At 31.9% G+C, this 18832-nt stretch overlaps 1 protein-coding gene and 1 long non-coding RNA gene across 5 annotated transcripts in view; one reads left to right on the top strand and one right to left on the bottom strand.

The window, feature by feature from the left end:
- Nucleotides 1-18832, top strand: part of LOC126887043 (uncharacterized) — a 132279-nt gene that overhangs the window by 66180 nt on the left and 47267 nt on the right. For 3 of the 4 annotated variants that reach the window (XR_007698935.1, XM_050654363.1, XM_050654362.1), the window contains exon 5: nt 334-649. Coding sequence is in view for 3 of the 4 variants with exons in the window: in XM_050654363.1 (XP_050510320.1) it covers nt 334-649 (316 nt within the window). In the remaining variant the exon portion in view is untranslated. Of the gene's footprint in view, nt 1-333; nt 650-14484; nt 15091-18832 lie in introns of those variants that run through there. The other variant, XM_050654364.1, reaches the window with a different exon arrangement.
- LOC126887045 (uncharacterized) lies at nt 15969-18172 on the bottom strand. Its single transcript, XR_007698936.1, has 3 exons — nt 17872-18172; nt 17078-17236; nt 15969-16149 (listed from the first exon to the last, which is right to left on the bottom strand). It is a non-coding gene; the product is annotated as an uncharacterized LOC126887045 (long non-coding RNA).

Below are 18832 nucleotides of genomic sequence, written 5' to 3'. Positions count from 1 at the left end.
TTATAACTGTATGTGAAAATAATATTGTTCTGTTTAGTATTTTTTTACGATTTCATCACATTTTCTCACCTTCTAAACCTACCTCGGATTTCTACAAATGTTTCAAAGTCGAAATTAGCTAAATCGGTTCAGTTATTCTGAAGCTTTTATAAAAAAGATATAAAAAAAATAATATGACGTTTATTAAACGTCATTTAATATGTTTGCATATCGACAAATGTCTCGGACAGACTGCGCGACTGCGTGACTTGTTGCATTAGGCTTTTATAAGATTAGATGTCATAATATGTTTTATATTGATAAATACTCAAAACTTGTTTATTTGTTTTCTAGTTCCAAAAGATTATTGCGTCTGAAGAGGATCAAAGTAAGGTTCAAGAAGACCAAAATATTCTAGACGATTTAAATACAGATAAAGGGAATGACATTATTGAAGAGGATTTTGAAGAAGACCAAAATTTTCAAGACGATTTAAATACATATGAAGGGAATGACATTATTGAAGAGGATTACAATAATCTACCAGACCACGAGATGATTGACGTTATATCAATTGGTGATCAAAGTGTAGCATCCGAGGGTAGCAGCAGATTCCCCAAAGCAATTATTGATGAAATGGACCATGAGGATGATCCCAATACTTATTTAGGTATAAAATACCAGTTGATAACATTTATCTTACGCTCGATTTCATAATAAAGTTAAAGTGGACTTTAAATTTAAGTTGATACCTTTACAATGCAATTGCTATAGTTAAAGTCAACTTTAAATATTAAGTCCACTTTAACTTTATTATGAAATAGGGCGCTTATAGAAGTAAAATATTTAACTGATGAAGTATAGTAACTATTTCGTGTAAGGATATTTAAATCGTCAACGTTACCGAATTATTATAATATATGGCGGAGTCTATTTATTATTACCCCCGTTAAAGGGGAGGCATTATACAAAAATGTAATCATAACATTTTTAAAGTTCTTAATAAAACTTTTATTCTGTATAAAATGATGTGTGTGCGTTGGGGAATTAAGTAACGAAACTCTTAAGGAAATGCACAAGTTTATTGAGTTGTTAACAGCTTAGGGTACAAAACGATACTAAATAAATAAATACAAACTATTTCTTAACACCTTTCATAGTTCTTGGACATTTCTCTGACACCTCGAAATTATCAGCGGGGGTGTCTATAATCTCCGAAGTAGTCTAAATATTGAAATAAAAACACACACAGTGGCGTGCTCGCCATAACACCTCCCTCCTGAAGACCGAAGCTGGGGTGTCCAAGAAGAGCTTCTTTTGCAGCTTTGTAGTTTTGGCTTGTAGTGTAGAGCCTCTCTGGACATGCTCCGCACAGGGCAGGTAGGGCCACATGAAACAAAGAAACCAACCGGCAATAACTCATTCTACTTTTGTTGTTATGAGAAGGCAATAGATGAAGTGTGTACCACAAGGTAATCGAATTACATGTTGCAATTATTACTGATTAAATTCCCTTATAATATGGATAATAAAAGTTCATATCTACTACTTGCCGTGTTACACTTCAACTTCCTACAAGTAATAACGTCACAAAATATAATAGCATACGGTTAAAATAAAGCTTGCGCAAATTTCGTTGGATATTATCTATAATAACAGTTAGCATGTCTTTTGTTTATAAAAAAAGAAAAGGTCGACAGATATTAAAATTTTCCAGGCAGTGGTGTTGTTTAATTTTAACTATTTTTCAAAATCTGAGTCACCAATACCAGGAGAACTATAATTTATAAGTTCAAAATAATTTCTGTTATTCTCATTATAAGGATATAAAATATTTTTATTATTAATGTCTAAGACTGGCTCGTTAATTATAAAAAATTATTTAAAACCAAGTTAGCTTTAACATTCTGAAATTCGGCAAATTCCTTTTCTTTTCGATAGATATGGTTTATTGGATCACTTGACAGAGCGTCTGCCGGTTTGTTTGTTTTAACCGAAGGATTGTGCTGAATATCCTTTATTTTTGTTTGTAATATTTTATCGAGATGGTCTAATAATTTTAGTTTACGAGCATCAATTTTTTCGGTGAAGTTGCTAATATTACTTCGGACTTGATTGTCTTGTATATTATTTGGACTAAATATATTATGTTCTCGATCAGATGAAAATAATATGATTCCCTTTAATCTGCTTTTTAAAATAAAAGGTAAAATTGGAAATTCTGTGTCAAATTTTATACAAATCAAATAAACAGAAACTATAAAATAATGTAGTTTTGATGAGGACCCATTAAAACATTTATAAGCTTGATAGCTTTCTCACAATTAATATAATTATTAGAAGTACTGACTGAAATTATTGTTGCCGCAGTTGCTGTTACGTTACTAATTGCCATTGCATTTACCAAAAATAAATTAAACAAATAAAAAAATGCAAATACTAGATATGATATCTTAAAAGTTTGAAAATAATGAAGCAGAGTAAATAAAAAAATGAAAACAAATACAAAATGAATATAATTCGACTAACCTCAAGTACTTCCGTGAGAACGTGGCTTTACACCGGAACGGTCGAAAACGTTGCAGCTTCCCAGATCTAGTGGCTTTACACTGAAACGGGTCGAAAACGTTGCAGCTTCCCAGATCAAGTGGCTTTACACTGGAACGGGTAGAGAACGGGTGGAAAACGTTGCACTTTCCCATATCAAGTGGCTTTACACTGGAACTGGTCGAAATTCTAAACTGTATGTAGTCGGTATGGTAGCCGGGATGTTGTTGCTTCTTCTGTGGAGATGCTTCACCGTTTCCAGGGTCGAGTGGCTTTTCACTGAAGCTTGCTGAGAAGATTTCACGAAGTTGCTAGTTGCGCCTCCCCAGAACTTCCGAATTACTTTGTGGCTTTATACAAGTGGCCTTACACTTGGAATTCTTCAAAGTTGCTTACGGGTTCCTTCTGTTTTCCTTCCTCGTGGCCTTACACTCGGAACTCAAATACTAAGTCATTAATTCTCCAATTTCCCAATTAACGGTCAAAATCGATTAAAAAAAGGCTTTACTTTTTCTAATTGGATATCCTACTGACTGCGCCACTTTTATTCTGTATAAAATTATGTGTGCTTCATGATACTATAAATAACAAGATAATACAGGGTGTAACAAAATACAGGTCATAAATTTAATCGCGTATTCTGGGACCAAAAATAGTTCGATTGAACCTAACTTACCTTAGTACAAATGTGCACGGAAAAAAAGTTACAGCCCTTTGAAGTTACAAAATGAAAATCGATTTTTTCCAGTATATCGAAAACTATTAGAGATTTTTTATTAAAAATGGACATGTGGTATTGTTATGGCAGTATTATTTTAAGAAAAAATTATAATGAAATTTGGACACCCCATAAAAATTTTATGGGGGTTTGTTTCCTTTAAACCCCCCCAAACTTTTGTGTACGTTTCAATTTAATTATTATTGTAGCGCTATTAGTTAAACACCAGTTTTTAAAAACTTTTTGTCTCTTAGTACTTTTTCCAAAAGTCAGTTTTTATCGAGATATTTTAATATTTGTCAAATCCACCACATATTTGTATATGGTAAAGTACGATTCTGGAGACTTGGTAATAATATGAAAATTTATTTATGATTTACATTTTTAGGTATATTTTGGACCATATTAAAAAAGAAGCCACATCTCGATAAAAGATGCTTTATCAAAAAAATACAAAGAGGCAAAAAAGTTTTAAAAATACTGTGTTTAACTAATGGTACCACAGTAATAGTTTAATTGGAACGTATACAAACATTTGGGGGGTTTAAAGGAACAAAACCCTCATATAATTTTTATGTAAACATATTAAAAAAGAAGCCGCAACTCGATAAAAACTGCCTTATCGAAAAAATATTAAGAGGCAAAAAAGTTTTAAAAATATTTAATGTAACTAATGGCATCAGAATAATATTTTATTTGAAACGGACACAAAAGTTTGGGGGGGGGGGTTTACGGGAACAAAACCCCCATAAAATTTTTATGGGGTGCACAAATTTCACTATAATTTTCCTTTAAGATATTCTTGCCATAAGAATGCCACATGTCCATTTTCAACAAAAAATCTCTAATAGTTTTCGACATATTCGAAAAAATCGATTTTCATTTTGTAACTTCAAAGGGCTGTAACTTTTTTTGTGTGCATATTTGTACTAAGGTAAGTTAGGTTCATTCGAACTATTTTTGGTCCCAGAATATGTGGTTTAATTTATGACCTGTATTTTTGTTACACCCTGTATATTGCACATCCTGAAGTCGTGATGTAACTGGAGACCGGCAAGCTCGTAACGGTTCGTAATCATTCGTAGTGTCCGATTAGTTTGAATTGTTCGCGGTTGTAAGCTAAGTGTACTTTATATTTTATTTATGTCAGTTATTTTGACAGGAATCTCGACACTAATTTTTTTCGAATACATTGAAGTTTAATGTTATGTTGCTAATTGAATAATTTCATCACAGAATGCATACAAATTCCATTTAATTTTAACAATAATTCAAATTCAACTTCCGGTCTCCAGTGTTTGTTGGAGAATTAAGTAACGAAACTCTGAAGGAAGTGCACAAACAGCCATAGGCGTAAGCAGGGGGTTTTGGGGGTTATAACCCCCCATTGGGATGGACTTTGAGCTCTATACGCTTAACACCATACCCCTCAGAGACTTCCAGTAGTTGTAACCCCCCCCCCCCTTAGGATCATCCTGGTTACACCTATGCAAACAGCTTAGAGTACAAAACGATACTCAATTAATGAATACAAACTATAAAACCTTTCATAGTCCTTGAACATTTCTCTGACTCCTCGAAATAATTATCAGCGTGGGTGTTTATAATCTCTGATGTAGTCTAAATATTGAAAAAAAAACACACACAGTGGCCCAGTGGCGTGCTCGCCATAACATAAATTCATTTCAAACTATACTAAAATTGCATTGTTAAATATCTTATTTTGTCAAATATCAATTATATTTTATTAATGCCCAATTTAAAATTTAGTTGACTTTGACTGATTTATCAAACCTAAACGTAAACAACGTACCTATGCTTTATTGATACAGTACGTAAATCGTTCAGCTGAACATTGGGAATATACATTGAGATAATTGTGGCAACTGCTTTAAGGTTGATATGAACCCTCAATTAATTTGTTTCTGATCCTAGAGATGGCTCTACTGTAGCATGCCATTGTGGTAACATTTTCAACTTAATTGTAGATTTCTACATGATGACTCAGTAATATGTAGAAACCTGAACACTTTTACCCATCGGCTCAATTGGCTATGATGCCAAATTGTTTAAACAGTAATTTTATCAACGCCTAATAACAATGTTAATAGCAAGAAACATTTAGTCCATGTTGTGAGGCCGCTCCCGTCTGAAAGAAAATTATGTTTCGGTTTCTTTGCGGAAGGAAATTTGAGGGCGAAATTTTTGGCCAGAAATTGGAAAGAAAGGTATCTTGTCATTTTTCTCAAAAGTTGATAGTTTTCGAGTTAGGGGCGATTTAAAATCTGAAAAATGCGATAATACGCTTTTTCGAAGCTTAAAAGCTCATTTATCTTAATATATCGCACATCCCATTCAATACCGATACAACTGCGGTTTTCTTCTTCTACAAAATAGATATTTTAAGACAAGTAATTGAATATTAGAATATTAGTAATTCAATAGCACACGAATGGATATCTTTTTTGAAAAACAAGCAATATTTAACCATTATAAATATTTGTAAGATATGGCGGTATTGCATTATATTTTTAAATAACTCATCAACCATAACTGCTACGATTATACAGATTAACAATGAAAAACCAGACAAAGTTATAAATGGTAGTTTACTAGATAAATTTATCTAATAATTATAATTATTGTATATTATAAATCACAACAAAGTGAAATTAACTCAACAAATTGAAATAAAATGATTGATGTACATTTGCAATAAGATTTTTTTGCATAATTCCAGTAAATGCTCTTTTGTTTTCTCTCCTACAGTAGGAGGCTTTTCGTAGGCTGGTTTTGAGTTATATTGCTCTAAAATATTATCATTATCAGAAAAACGACGAGTAGAAAGGTCAATAGTTTTATAGGTTGTATAGTCAAAGTTAACTTTGTAAAAAAATTTTGTAGGAAAACACTTTTCTACTTTAAGAATTTGTATATTATTCCATATTACTTTCTCGTTATCCGAATTTTTGGTGAATTTTTGCCCAAAAATTTTTGAAAGGTACTTGAAGTCAAAAAAGTCTTCAGCGTCCATTTCATTCCCTTTATAGGGCCTACCGTTTTTCTTTTTGCAGCACTTATTAGAGGTGGCCACTGACATGAATTGAGTTAAACTGTGTTTTTGCTTTCTCGATTACTGCATGCATCGAATCACCCTCATTTTGGGTATGACAAACAGTAAAAAATTTGTGAGTAATGTTATTTATTTCAGCATGCGTAACTGCATATAAGTACATAAGTACCACCAAAACCGCCTTATTCTTATTCTTGCCAACGCAGTTGTCGGAATAAAAAATAATATCTTTTCCTGAAGGTAAAGTAGATAGATAGCTAGAGAGGCATGTTGCAATTTAATTTGCTCCTCGCATAGCAATGGCCTCGTGCCAAAACAGCAGGAACTGTTTGCGATGCTGCTTCGAAAATCGTAAAATTAAAGCAATTGAGACAGGACTTATAAAAAAATGTAGAAATATCTCCGCAATGTGTAGGTAATACTGCTTGCAAATCGAAGCAAGCTACTATGAGTTTATTATTTTTTATGTAGGATTTGTAATATTTTTTGCTTTTTCTTCTCGGCTTCTTTCTTTACTACGAATGTGACGTGTGTATTGTTCTTGGGCTTTTTATTTTTCTTCTTGATTGCATTGTTTATACACCTCATAAGTTGCGCAGTGATCTTTCGTCGGTTTAAAAAAAGAAATATTACATTCTGTGTTAAAAAATGTTTCATATGTACATCTTTTGACAGATGGCAACTGCTTTTCTTCTCGTTACTCTTTGTAGTATCTATACATCTAAGCTAAGGTTAATGATATATCAAGGAATTCTCTACGAGTTTGAGCTCTTAAATAGTGAGACTACGCGCTCAAAGCTATTTATGTGTTTTCTTACGGTTTCCTTAAGTTTCTCGTTTATAGTTGTGCGTTTTGATGATTTCCTCTATTATCTTTCTGAACGATGTTATACTCTTTTGACTTAGCCCAACTTGTTCGAATAAATCGATCTCCAATATTAAGGGTATTCATAAAAATATTTTGCATGCTCTTCTCCTTAATTTGTTTATAGTTAAATAAAAACATAAATTGTTTGTCCTATTACTTCCTTCTACAACTCTCCCATACTTCGGAATATTGTGCAAACGTTTCTGTAAAATACCCCTAGCACTCGCAACATGTGGCGGTATTACATTAAAACATATTATATTCTACGTGCAATATCCATACATGATACAGTTAAGGCGCTACAAACTACGTTTTTGAAGTTACGTCACTAATGTTCTCAGCAAGCGACGTGTATTCTCGCAATTTTTTCAGATTTTAAATCCCTTGTAACTCGAAAACTGTTAACTTCTCAGAAAAATGAGAAGATATCTTTTTTGTTTAGAAGAAGCCAAAAAACCTAAAGAATTACAGGGCAAAATAGGAAATTGTTGAAATAGACCCTGCTGCATTGGCATTAAAATCGGATCGACGCGCATAATTAACAATTAAAAAACAACGGTCTAAATTGAAGTTAGACCCGATTACTACTCAGAATTTCAAAAATGAATGTTTAAACTTCACTTTAAGGACTTGCCAACCTTAAATATAATAATTTAAATATGAGTTTTTACGCCTCGAAAATGTCTATCTTCGCATTTTTCAGATTTTAGTTCACCTCTAACTCGAAAACTATCAACTTTTGAAAAAAATGACAAGATATTTTTCTTGCTTAGAATGACCAAAAAAACAAGAAAAAATATTTTCCTGGACAAAAAATGGTAATCTTGTGAATTTGTTTAGAAACATTTTTTTTAACAATTTTTGCCCAAAAATTTCGCTGGCACTCTTCTGATTTATTTAAAGGGGACATTTTTGAATAGGAATCCGCAAAGAAACCAAATAAGAATTTTTTTCAGACGGGAGCGACCTCACAATATAGACTAATTACATATTATGTTTCTCTGTAACTAAATATTCCAGTTAGTAAGGAATTCATCTTATCTCACACTGACACTGAAAGATGGTAATAAAATTTTACGACCTCTTCCATTCACTGTCGACAAATCATGTAAAAGTGTATTACATTGCACAAATTTTGTTTATACACATAAACCTTTTAACACGTTGACGGACAGTGCGAATGCCTCAAATGTATAATCCAAGTGTTGTGATACTATATGAATTTTGCAAAGTAGAATAGGGAAATTGCTAAATTTGTTTTAGCGCTTATAGATTATGGAAATAATATGTTTTTTGTAAACATGTGGACGACGGCCATGGATGTATCATATTTTATATGCATCTGTAGATGTAATAATAGGATTTTGATTTTAAATTTCGCAAAATATGTTTAAGCAAGGCGAAAACCTCGCGTTTCTTGGGAAAAATATTCCCATGAGATCTTTTTGCGTAATCAGTTTCATGAGATACCTCAGAATAAGACAAAAAAGGTTATAATAAAGATATTAAAAATGACTTAACAGAAAAAAATACTGAAAACTATTTCACTAACACCAAAACTAGTTCGTCTCTGTCTTGCTAAGAGAACCGTCGATTTATTGCATTTCGATTTAATGTCCATGATTCAGTTCCATAGTAAAGCACACTGTGTACATAACATTTAATTAGCCTTATTTTGAGGGCCAATATCAGATCTTTGCTGCATAAAATCTTTTTCATTTTCACGAAGTTGGCACGTGCTTTTTCAATTCTCTCTCTTATTTCTGCAGTCTAATCGTTATTTTCTGTGATTATCGTTCCCAAGTAAGTATATTTTTTTACTCTCTCAGACTGCTGGCCGCCTACCGTTAATATTTCATTTATATTGTTGTTCTTGCTATTTTTCATAAATTTTGGTTTTTTGAGGTTAAGGGAGAGTCCGTATTCTCCATTACATATATCTTAATATTTTGTTCATTATTCTTTCTAAGTCTTCCAAGTTGTCTGATATTATGACTGTATCGTCGGTATACCTAATGTTATTAATTAAATTTCCATTCACTTTTATGCCGACTGTCTCGTTTACCAAAGCTTCTTGTGTGATTTCTTCAGAATAAGAACTAAACAATAACGGTGACAGTATGTAACCTTGCCTGGCCCCTCTCCTTATCTCCATTTCTTCTGACACTTCTCCAAATTACACATTTGATCGTTGGCTGTAGTATAAATGGTATAGTTTATTACTAAAGTTATTATAATGGTATGGTTTATTACTAACGAGGAAGTTATAAATGCCTTAAATCAAATGAAAAATGGAAAATATAGAGACGACGGAATAACAAAAGAGATGATTAGAGATGGAGGTGAAACTACCTTGGAAGCAGTTAAAATCCTAATGAAGAAGTGCCTCTTTGATATTGCTATTCCAACCACTTGGCAAAATGCGCAGCTACTTCTACTACAAAATAAAGGAGGCAAACACAAACTCGAAAATTACAGACCAATAAGTCAGTTACCACATCCGTACAAACTGCTTACCACAATAATGACCAACAGACTATCAGATAAATTCGATAGTTACCAGCCTGTTGAACAAGCGGGATATCGCAAAGGTTATAGTACCGTAGAACACCTACTCCTACAGACAATAAGGACATTTCTCGAAAAGTGTAACGAATACAATGAACCTCTTCATTCAGCATTTGTTGATTACAATAGGGCATTCGATTCCATAGAACTCTGGGCCGTATTAGACGGAATGAATAACGCAAGGATTGATTCCAGATATAGAATATAGAATTATTTACTATTGAATTAGAAGATGCCTTATGTCTTAGAAGAAAAAGTTAAATTGTCACTTAAATTTTTAAGTCATCTAAGATTTGCCGATGACATAGTGGTCATAAGCAACAATACAGAAGAACTAATCTACATACTAAAGATGCTTAAACAGGAATCTGAGAAGAAAAGCGGTTTAAAAATAAATTTAAATAAAACAAAAGTGATGACAAATCAAAATATCAGAATCGACTTAGATGGAAGTCAGATCGAAAGTGTCGAAGAGTCACACGATCAAGCTAGGCAAACAGAATCAAACGGCAGAGATAACTAGAAGAATCCGAATTACTTGGGCAGCAGTTGCAAGACTCAGTGATGTGTTGAAAAACAAAAAGATACCAATAAACCTAGAAAAAAGGGTATTCAACAGTTGTATTCTACCAGTTATGACTGATGGAGTGGATACCGTGACACTTACAGGGTTATCAGCCAATAGATTAAGAACACAGAGGGCCATCGAACGAGCTATGTTAGGAGTATCTCTGAGAGAACGTATTTGAAATGGGACGTACGAAACAGGACGAAGGTGGAATATGTAACTGGAAGAATTGCGCAAATGAAATGGAACTGGATAGGACACGTGGCACGGCAAAACAACGAAAGGTGGACGAGAACATTGTACATTGGAGACCACGCGAGCATAGTAGTAGCAGAGGAAGACCACAAAAACGATGGTTAGATGACTTCAAAGCAAAAGTGGGGAGAAACTGGTACCAAAGAGCACAAAACAGAGAAGAGTGGAAAACTCATGGGAGGCCTTTGTCCAGGAGTGGATGCAAACAGGCTAAAGAAGAAGTTATTGTTTTCTTTAGGGACATTCACTTAACAAGCTACATGTTTTTATGGATTTGGCTGTCTCTAGAGGTGTATATTCTCGGGCTGAATACCGATAACCTTTTTCCAAGCACACAAACAATCCACATTGCTTTACTATATTTTTTGTTTTTGTTCTGTTAGTGTATCTTTGGTTGCCTATATAGATGTCATATAGGTGAACAAGGATTAGGATGAAGTTAGGTTAGGTCTGATCCGGGGAACCGGTACCGGGACCGGGACAAGCGATGTAAGATGATCAAACTAAATAAAGATATCTTAATCAAGAGTACTTAATAGTCATTATTAAAGAACCCAACTAAACATGGTGGCGGCGGTGTTGAGTGCAGCATGTATATTTTAAGTATAAAACTATATTACCCATTAACCACTAGCACATGCCAAGAGTAGCAAAGCAAGGTTAAGGGGCAAGAAAATATTCTGCATTGTGGTCAATTGTGGTTGAAATCATACCCGACATAAAGTAACACTGAAAATGTCTACTAATACTACTCCTGATGCAAATACTCAAGGTATAGTAAGTCCAGCACCATTGAATGTTAACCCTCCGGATAAATTCAATTTTTTGGCCCCAGCAATTTGGCCTGCATGGAGGAAGAGGCTGGAACGCTACATGTCGGTATCAGGACAGCTCCAAAAGACAGAAAAACAAAAAATAGATATCCTAGTGTCCCTTATGGGAGTAGAATCCGAAGATATTTTGATACAATTTCAAAAAATTCCAGATACTTACGAGGAAGTTGTAAATGTTTTTGACAAATATTTTATCCCTAGACGTAATATTATATATGAACGTTTCAAATTCAATTCTACAGTACAAAAACCAGGTGAAACCATTGACTTATTTATTACTAGCCTACATACCTTAGCAGAACATAGTAATTATGGGCAACTGAAGGAGGAATTGATCCGAGACCGTATCGTAGTAGGCATGCTGGACACAAAAACATCAGAAAGGTTACAGCTAAAAGAAACAGTTTTGATAGCAATTTCTGGCTTTTCTTCGTGTCTTATCAGATAAAACAATTGTTCCAGATATCGTTATCGCGTTTCCTTTTTTACTTCTTTATCGATGATTATTCTGCCGCGCCGTTTTCATTTTCTAATATTCCATACTCTTTCTCTTTCTGCTCTCAAAGAAACTGTTTATTAGATTTTATTCTTTCTCATCTAATTTATACCGATTCAGATTAGCTCCATATAACAGTTCTAGTTCTACTTGCATCAGACTAATCAATACGTTTATTTAACATATTATTAAGTGTCAACACATTTTTTCTTTTGTCTTCGCTAATATTTATTTATTTCTGTTGTTTTTGTACATAGAAGAAATCAATATAGATGTAAGATTTTTAAAATTGATTGTTATTATTTCTTTTATATTGATCCTTTTTTTTATTTTTAATATGAAGGTGAAAATATTTTTTAACCTATCCTGAATTAATTTCAAAAGTGGTTATTTATTGAGGTACTCTTACTCCATATCTATTTAAATATCGTCCAATTGGTTTCCTTTAAATTTAGCTCACCACAAATGCAAAAAGTAATGAACAATGAAAATTTTAAAGATAAAATAATGATTTCAATTAAAATCTTTAATAAACATAAGTGCGACAAAAGAGAAACACCATGGATGGTAGTTATTAGAAAAACTATTTGACAAAAGTAGACTATTTATGCTCCAATTCAAAATATAGTCAAATACAAAGCTTCAGAGATACATGAAAAAATACAAATAAAAAAGATAACTTTATGTTACTTAAAAACATTAAAAACCCAACTCGGGTTTAATCGAGACAAAAAGTACCGGCCCTAAATATATCAAAATCTAATACGGCCAAGGGGACTGACAATATTTCAAGAAAATTAGTTAAATTAATTTCAGAAGGTCACGTTGATGCGTTATAAATAGACGTTATAGTAGGCTTATATCTGTATTATATTACCTACTAACTATAATACAATAACACGTTTTGATGTACAAAGTAATTGATATGGCAACGCTGCTAGGATAAAGTTCTGTTTGACGCGATTCTAGCAGAAGGTACTGCTATCTATCGAACATAAATATTACCGATGTTGTAGATGGAGTCACTTCATGGCGGCACAAATTCACAGCGGCAATTCAAGATATAATTCTTGTTTAACGAGATTTTTCATATGTTTAGGAAAAAATATTCAACATTTTATTGCAAATATTTTCCACTCTTACAGTTTTATATATGTTGTTATTAAAAATTTGTCCGATTTCTTACCGGTAGCTTTATTATAAGCCAAAACATATTATTTTTTCCTATTGTGGCAAAACTGTAAGATCAAAAATTTTCAAAAAATTCATAAGTATTTCTTAGGATTATATCTTTATGCTGTAAGAAAATTAACAAAATTGTATGTTTGGTTTTCCCGCTTTATACTTGTAAAAAAAGAGTATTTTTGAGTTTTTTCGAAAACGAAAACATGAAGTTCGCTCAAAATTTGTCAAAATACTTCTAGTAATCACATACACCTTCTCAAATTTTTTCAAAATTTTTGAACTTCAATTTTTTTTTTGGGGGGGTTCAGATCAACCTTAACCTGTGTTAGTTGCAGCTTCTGTTTGAGTACGAGTTTCTGGTACAATAGAGCTGTTAGAACGAATAGAATGAGTGAGTTTGGAAGCAAGGCTGTCCATAAATAAATCAAAAACAAAGATTATTATTGATGAGTTAATAATTTTACTTTCATTTTAAAAATATTTTTGAAGTTATACTTCTTTAGGTACGAGGGTGAATTTTTACATTCCCTGGCGCATGCGCACACCGACAGTATGTTAGTCGCTATACATCTTTATGTAGCACAAATAAAGTGTGCGTGAAAAGAATATATTATTAGTGTTTTTAGTAAATATATGTATTATAATTTTTGTGTCTTTGGATTTGTCTTCCTCGGGAATAAGATATTTTATAATAATAGTAAGTATACATATTTAAAGTATTTTTGTATACTTCATTTGGTCTATTAAATTTGTCAGTATGTATGGGAAATCTTGTAACCTGTCAAAGCAAAGGGAGTATAGCGCAGTGCTAGAGCGCGTGACCGGAGATCGAGAGGTACCAGGTTCGAATCCCCGTGTGTTTTCAATTTTTTTTTTATTTTTCTTATTGTTTTAATAAAAATTTTTGGAAAGTAGTAAGTACAAATTAGTTTAATCTTTAAATAAAATACAAATAACCTGTTGAAAGTATATTTAGTTCGTTGAAATCATATTATAGAAGTATGTATAACTTCTTACGTGCGTAAAAAGTACGCACACATTGTTTTTTTATTTCAAAACTAATTTCAAAATTAAACAAACACAGTTTTCCCATTCCCTAAGGTCAAAAATATTTATATACTACACTGTCATGTTTTGACGTTTATTTGTGTCAGCCGAAATGAATTGTCAATTTTGAGGTTAATGCCCCTTAATTATAACAACCTTATTGTTATGGAGAGAGCCCAGTTGCGATAATTATCTCAATGTATATTCCCTATGTCCAGGTGAACGATTTACGTACCTACTGTATAAACACAAACATAATAATTATTATTTGAATATAAGATAATGTATTTAAATAATATAATTTTTCTTTTATTCAATTTTAAAAATATTATTTTTATTTAACATAGGTACCTATACCTACAGTAACCGCCAACCTGCTAGACACATAGGAACATTGAGCTATTACAGTCCTGGACCATTAACTTGTTGCAATGTTTTTTTTATGTCTAGTGACGTTTAGAATGTCAGAAAATAATATATAGAAACTGAATATTAACATAGCGTTCGTAGAGACTATCGGCGACTAGTCAGTGATAAATTGTCAGAAAATCGCATGCGCACTTTAAAATAATATAAATAATACGATACGGTTAATATATAAATATACAAGGTATATTTACTATTAATTAATATTAGTAATTAATTATTAATATTAATTCATGATAAATATACCTTGTATATTTATCTATTAACAGTAGATATTATTTATATTAGGTGAGGTTAAGAGGTGTCAGCGACAAGTTGTCAGGCCTCTGCGAACGCATTTAAAAAAATTCCCGAAAATTGTTCGCGGAGAATAAAATCCTGAACATGTCCAGGATAAGTTTACGTTGACGCCTGCGCCTTGGAGACTAATCCCGAACCTGAATACGTTTAGGTTGTAAAGCGCCAATACGGCTATTAGATCAGCTGTTGTATTTGACTCTTATAGTTGTTATTTTGAAGTTGTAAAAGTTCTAAATTATTGTAATATCTTTGGTGTTTGAATAAAGTTATTTTAAAGCAAAGTAACAATATTATTAATTAATGTATTTTTTGTATGAAAAAACAATTATTTTGAATAGTTTCTTGATAGTAATATGACAGGGATGAAAGTCACATTTGAGAACGGACCAGATTAGCCCATAAGCATAGCAATTAGGTACCTGCTTATTCTTATGTATCTAGTAACGTTACGCTTACTGTATAACCCTAATAACACAAAACATTCCATGAATGTTCCTAGAATGTACACACAGGACATTGAAAACATTCCTGGAATGTCCCCAAATGCACACGAATGTCCCTGGAAAGTACCAGGAAAGTGCTGTGTCAGCATTTTAAATATTCTTAGAATGTTCTGTTGGAACATTCCATGAATGTCTACGAATGTTCTTTGGACATTCACAGTCTATTTTTTAGACTGAATGTCTTGTTGGAACATTCCATGAATGTTCTTTGGACATTCACAGTATATTTTTAGACTGAATGTCTTGTTAGAACATTCCATGAATGTCTACGAACGTTCTTTGAACATTCACAGTATATTTTTTAGACATTCACTGAAATATATCGTCAGTAATGTGACAATACCTCCTATATGTTTTTTCATGAGGTTTGCAGGAGACGAAAAACATTTTTTAAGGTCACTTTCTGGTTTCGTACGTATTCTGACTTTTTTTGTAGTAAATAGATAGTTGAATTTACTGCAAAACAAGTCAAAAAATATATGAAAACAGGAGGTGGCCGAAACAAGTTTTTAGTCTATCTTACAAATCTCTTGAAAAAAACAGATAGGAGGTACTGTCACATCACTGACGATATATGGCCATACCAAATAATACATCCTTGATAAATATAAACATTTTTATTGCAAAAAATCTTTACATACATTTTTTAATGTAATTTGCTGACATTCCTAAATATTATTAAAAAATGTGTCACATTTGCTTTGTAAACCTTTCTTTTGCTTTTCGTAGCCACATATTCCGTTTCCTTTCTGGTTTTTTGTAGACCACTTCTCTCAGCTGATTCTAAAAGAAAATAAAATAAAAGGTAATTTTTCTATCCTTTACAATTAACAATCAGAAGAAATATTATTTACAGGTAATAATATGCATAAATAATAATAATAAAAAAATAAATACTAAATAATGTTTAAATAAATAATATTTAATAAATAAAATAATAATAATGAACATTTTGTATTTTGACAACGACATCCGATGTGGAAGTAGAAACTTTAATAAAATTATTTTTTCAAGTAAATTGTGGCTTATTTCCCCATTAGAATAATTAATTACAAAAAAGCCACAAAGAAATAGATTTTTCACAAACAAATAAGTATTCATTATATTTATTGTTTTTATTATTTACTTTAATGTCCTACTGGTACATTATTTGACAAATAATGACATTTCGAAGTCTGTTAAGTACGATATAACGCCCTTGGGCATTAAATTTAAATAACGACTTAGATACTGTCAAGTTGACAAATATCAACCTAACTAAAACTATGGTTACCACAATTACGTTACTACTGTTACTGGTAAATGTACTTATTTAAAAACTAATCAATTCAAAATTCATTCAAATTTTTCGCATATAAAGAATAATTTAGTCGGACATTAAACGTTGAAGGCACCACAGGTATTATAATAATAACGCTTTCGGTCAACGTATATCCCTATAATACCCTTGGTACCTTAATAACTGTAACATAAGATTATACCTTAATTCTTGTTTTCGATTTCTGATGTTTTTATTTATTTACATTGAATATTAATCTGTTTTGTTGTATAATCTACTTCGCAATAATTATGTGATATATTTGACTTAAAATGAATTCAAAAATTTTTTGTAGTTGGGCAACAATGTCAACTTAGATCTCCGATGTAGATAATGAATTACAACAGTATCTATATTGTACGGACTGTATTATTAATTAGGTTATGCATATACCTGTGTGACATAAGCTATTGGAACAGCACAGTCTCTCAAACGAACAGATGAAAGTGAAGTTCTGTCAATATCTTTTTCTAAAAAGTGTTTTGAACATACTCCTCTATTAACAAATCTAATCTATACTTTCTTGTCTTCTTCGCAGGATCTTCTGGAAAGCTAAAAATACAAAATATATGCATTACTAAGCATTATTAACAAATTTTAGTTTTAAATAAAAAATATGATTAATGAACTCACAAAATTATTATAAAACAGCTTAGAAATTGTTTATTAGTATAGTCGGTTCCCCAAACTCAGACACAACTGGCTAGTGATTTTAGTAGGTAATTTTTTTTGTTTTTGGCCAATTTTGCCAAAATTACAGTAATTAGTACTGAGACTGAGTTTAGCAAATCGACTATAATATTCTGTGTATTCATTAGTTGGTACTGCATATTATAGTGTGTGGTCTACCATCCTATTTATAAACGCATACACTAGCAAAAACGCAAAAATAATTATTTTAGTTTTACAAATCCTTTTGTTATTACCTATCTCTATTTACTATTTTAGTTAGGAATAAGCGAAGTTTGTGGCTTATTCACAATTATTATTAAAATAATAAATGGATATGACCAATTATTAACTTATAAAATAAAATAATAATTCTTCTGATTTATGCCTTTTATTCACTTTGTTATATCTACGTTACTTAAAAGATTTTTTATGAATAGTATTATTAGGGTATTAATAGTATTAATTTATTTTCTGAAATACAGGGCATGCTTTCGTTTACATATTTGCATACTAACCTTTTAATAGGGCTTTTCATTCACAGTCATTTGTTTTGAGCTTCTGTCATAATTGAAACGTTATTCCTGCAGATTTTTTTATCTACATTTGTTTCTGCTACTCCAACTGCGTTAAAAACAGGACACCATTTTATGCACTATGTTAATAATACTATTAAAGCTATTATAAAAGTATCCGAATTAAAAAAATATTCTTAAAAAGCACAAATAATACAAAATACAAACAACAATCCACGGCAAGGCAAGGCCGGGCAACGGCAAGGTCGCCAAGATGAAGATCACTCTTCTATGATGAAGATGCCAAGATGGCCGAAGCGAGGTCGTTGGTTGGTCGTTTTTAGTCACGTGATTCCCTCTCAAGCGCCATGCACAAAAATATATGCACGGCGAATTTGAAAATGAACGCAAAAGAAATAAATATAAATGCCTCGCTTGGGTTTTGCATAAGTTATAAGTATTTTTTTTATTAACAAAATCGCATTCCAAATTGAATATTCGCGAACAATAATTTTTATTACATTTGTATGTTTATAATATTGTATTCATTGAACTTGGGAAACTCTTTAAATTTGACATATTGTAATAATGTTTAAAATCTTATGAATTGTTGTAGTACTTTATTCAATAATCATACTTTATAATTATATGTCATTGCTCTATTATCGTTACTTGACCTAACCCCTGCCATGAGGCCTCATGTCCTTGTCCTGTGTCATCGCTCTGTCAACAATCACTTCAAGTGATCTATGATCACAGGACTTTACATTTGTGAGCTATTCAGTCTCATGACATCTTTCCCTTCCTATAAAGCAGAGAACTTACAACAATAAACTCAGAATAAAATATTATAAAATACTAATACTACCTACGACTAACAATAATATTAAGTGATTACAAAACTAGTACATCTCGAAATCATTATATCGAGTTGGGGGTTTAATTACTCTTTTACCTCTGGTAG

This window comes from Diabrotica virgifera, chromosome 6, assembly GCF_917563875.1.
Source record: "Diabrotica virgifera virgifera chromosome 6, PGI_DIABVI_V3a".
Classification (NCBI taxonomy): Eukaryota; Metazoa; Arthropoda; class Insecta; order Coleoptera; family Chrysomelidae; genus Diabrotica; species Diabrotica virgifera.
This window is presented reverse-complemented; position numbering and strand designations above follow the sequence as displayed.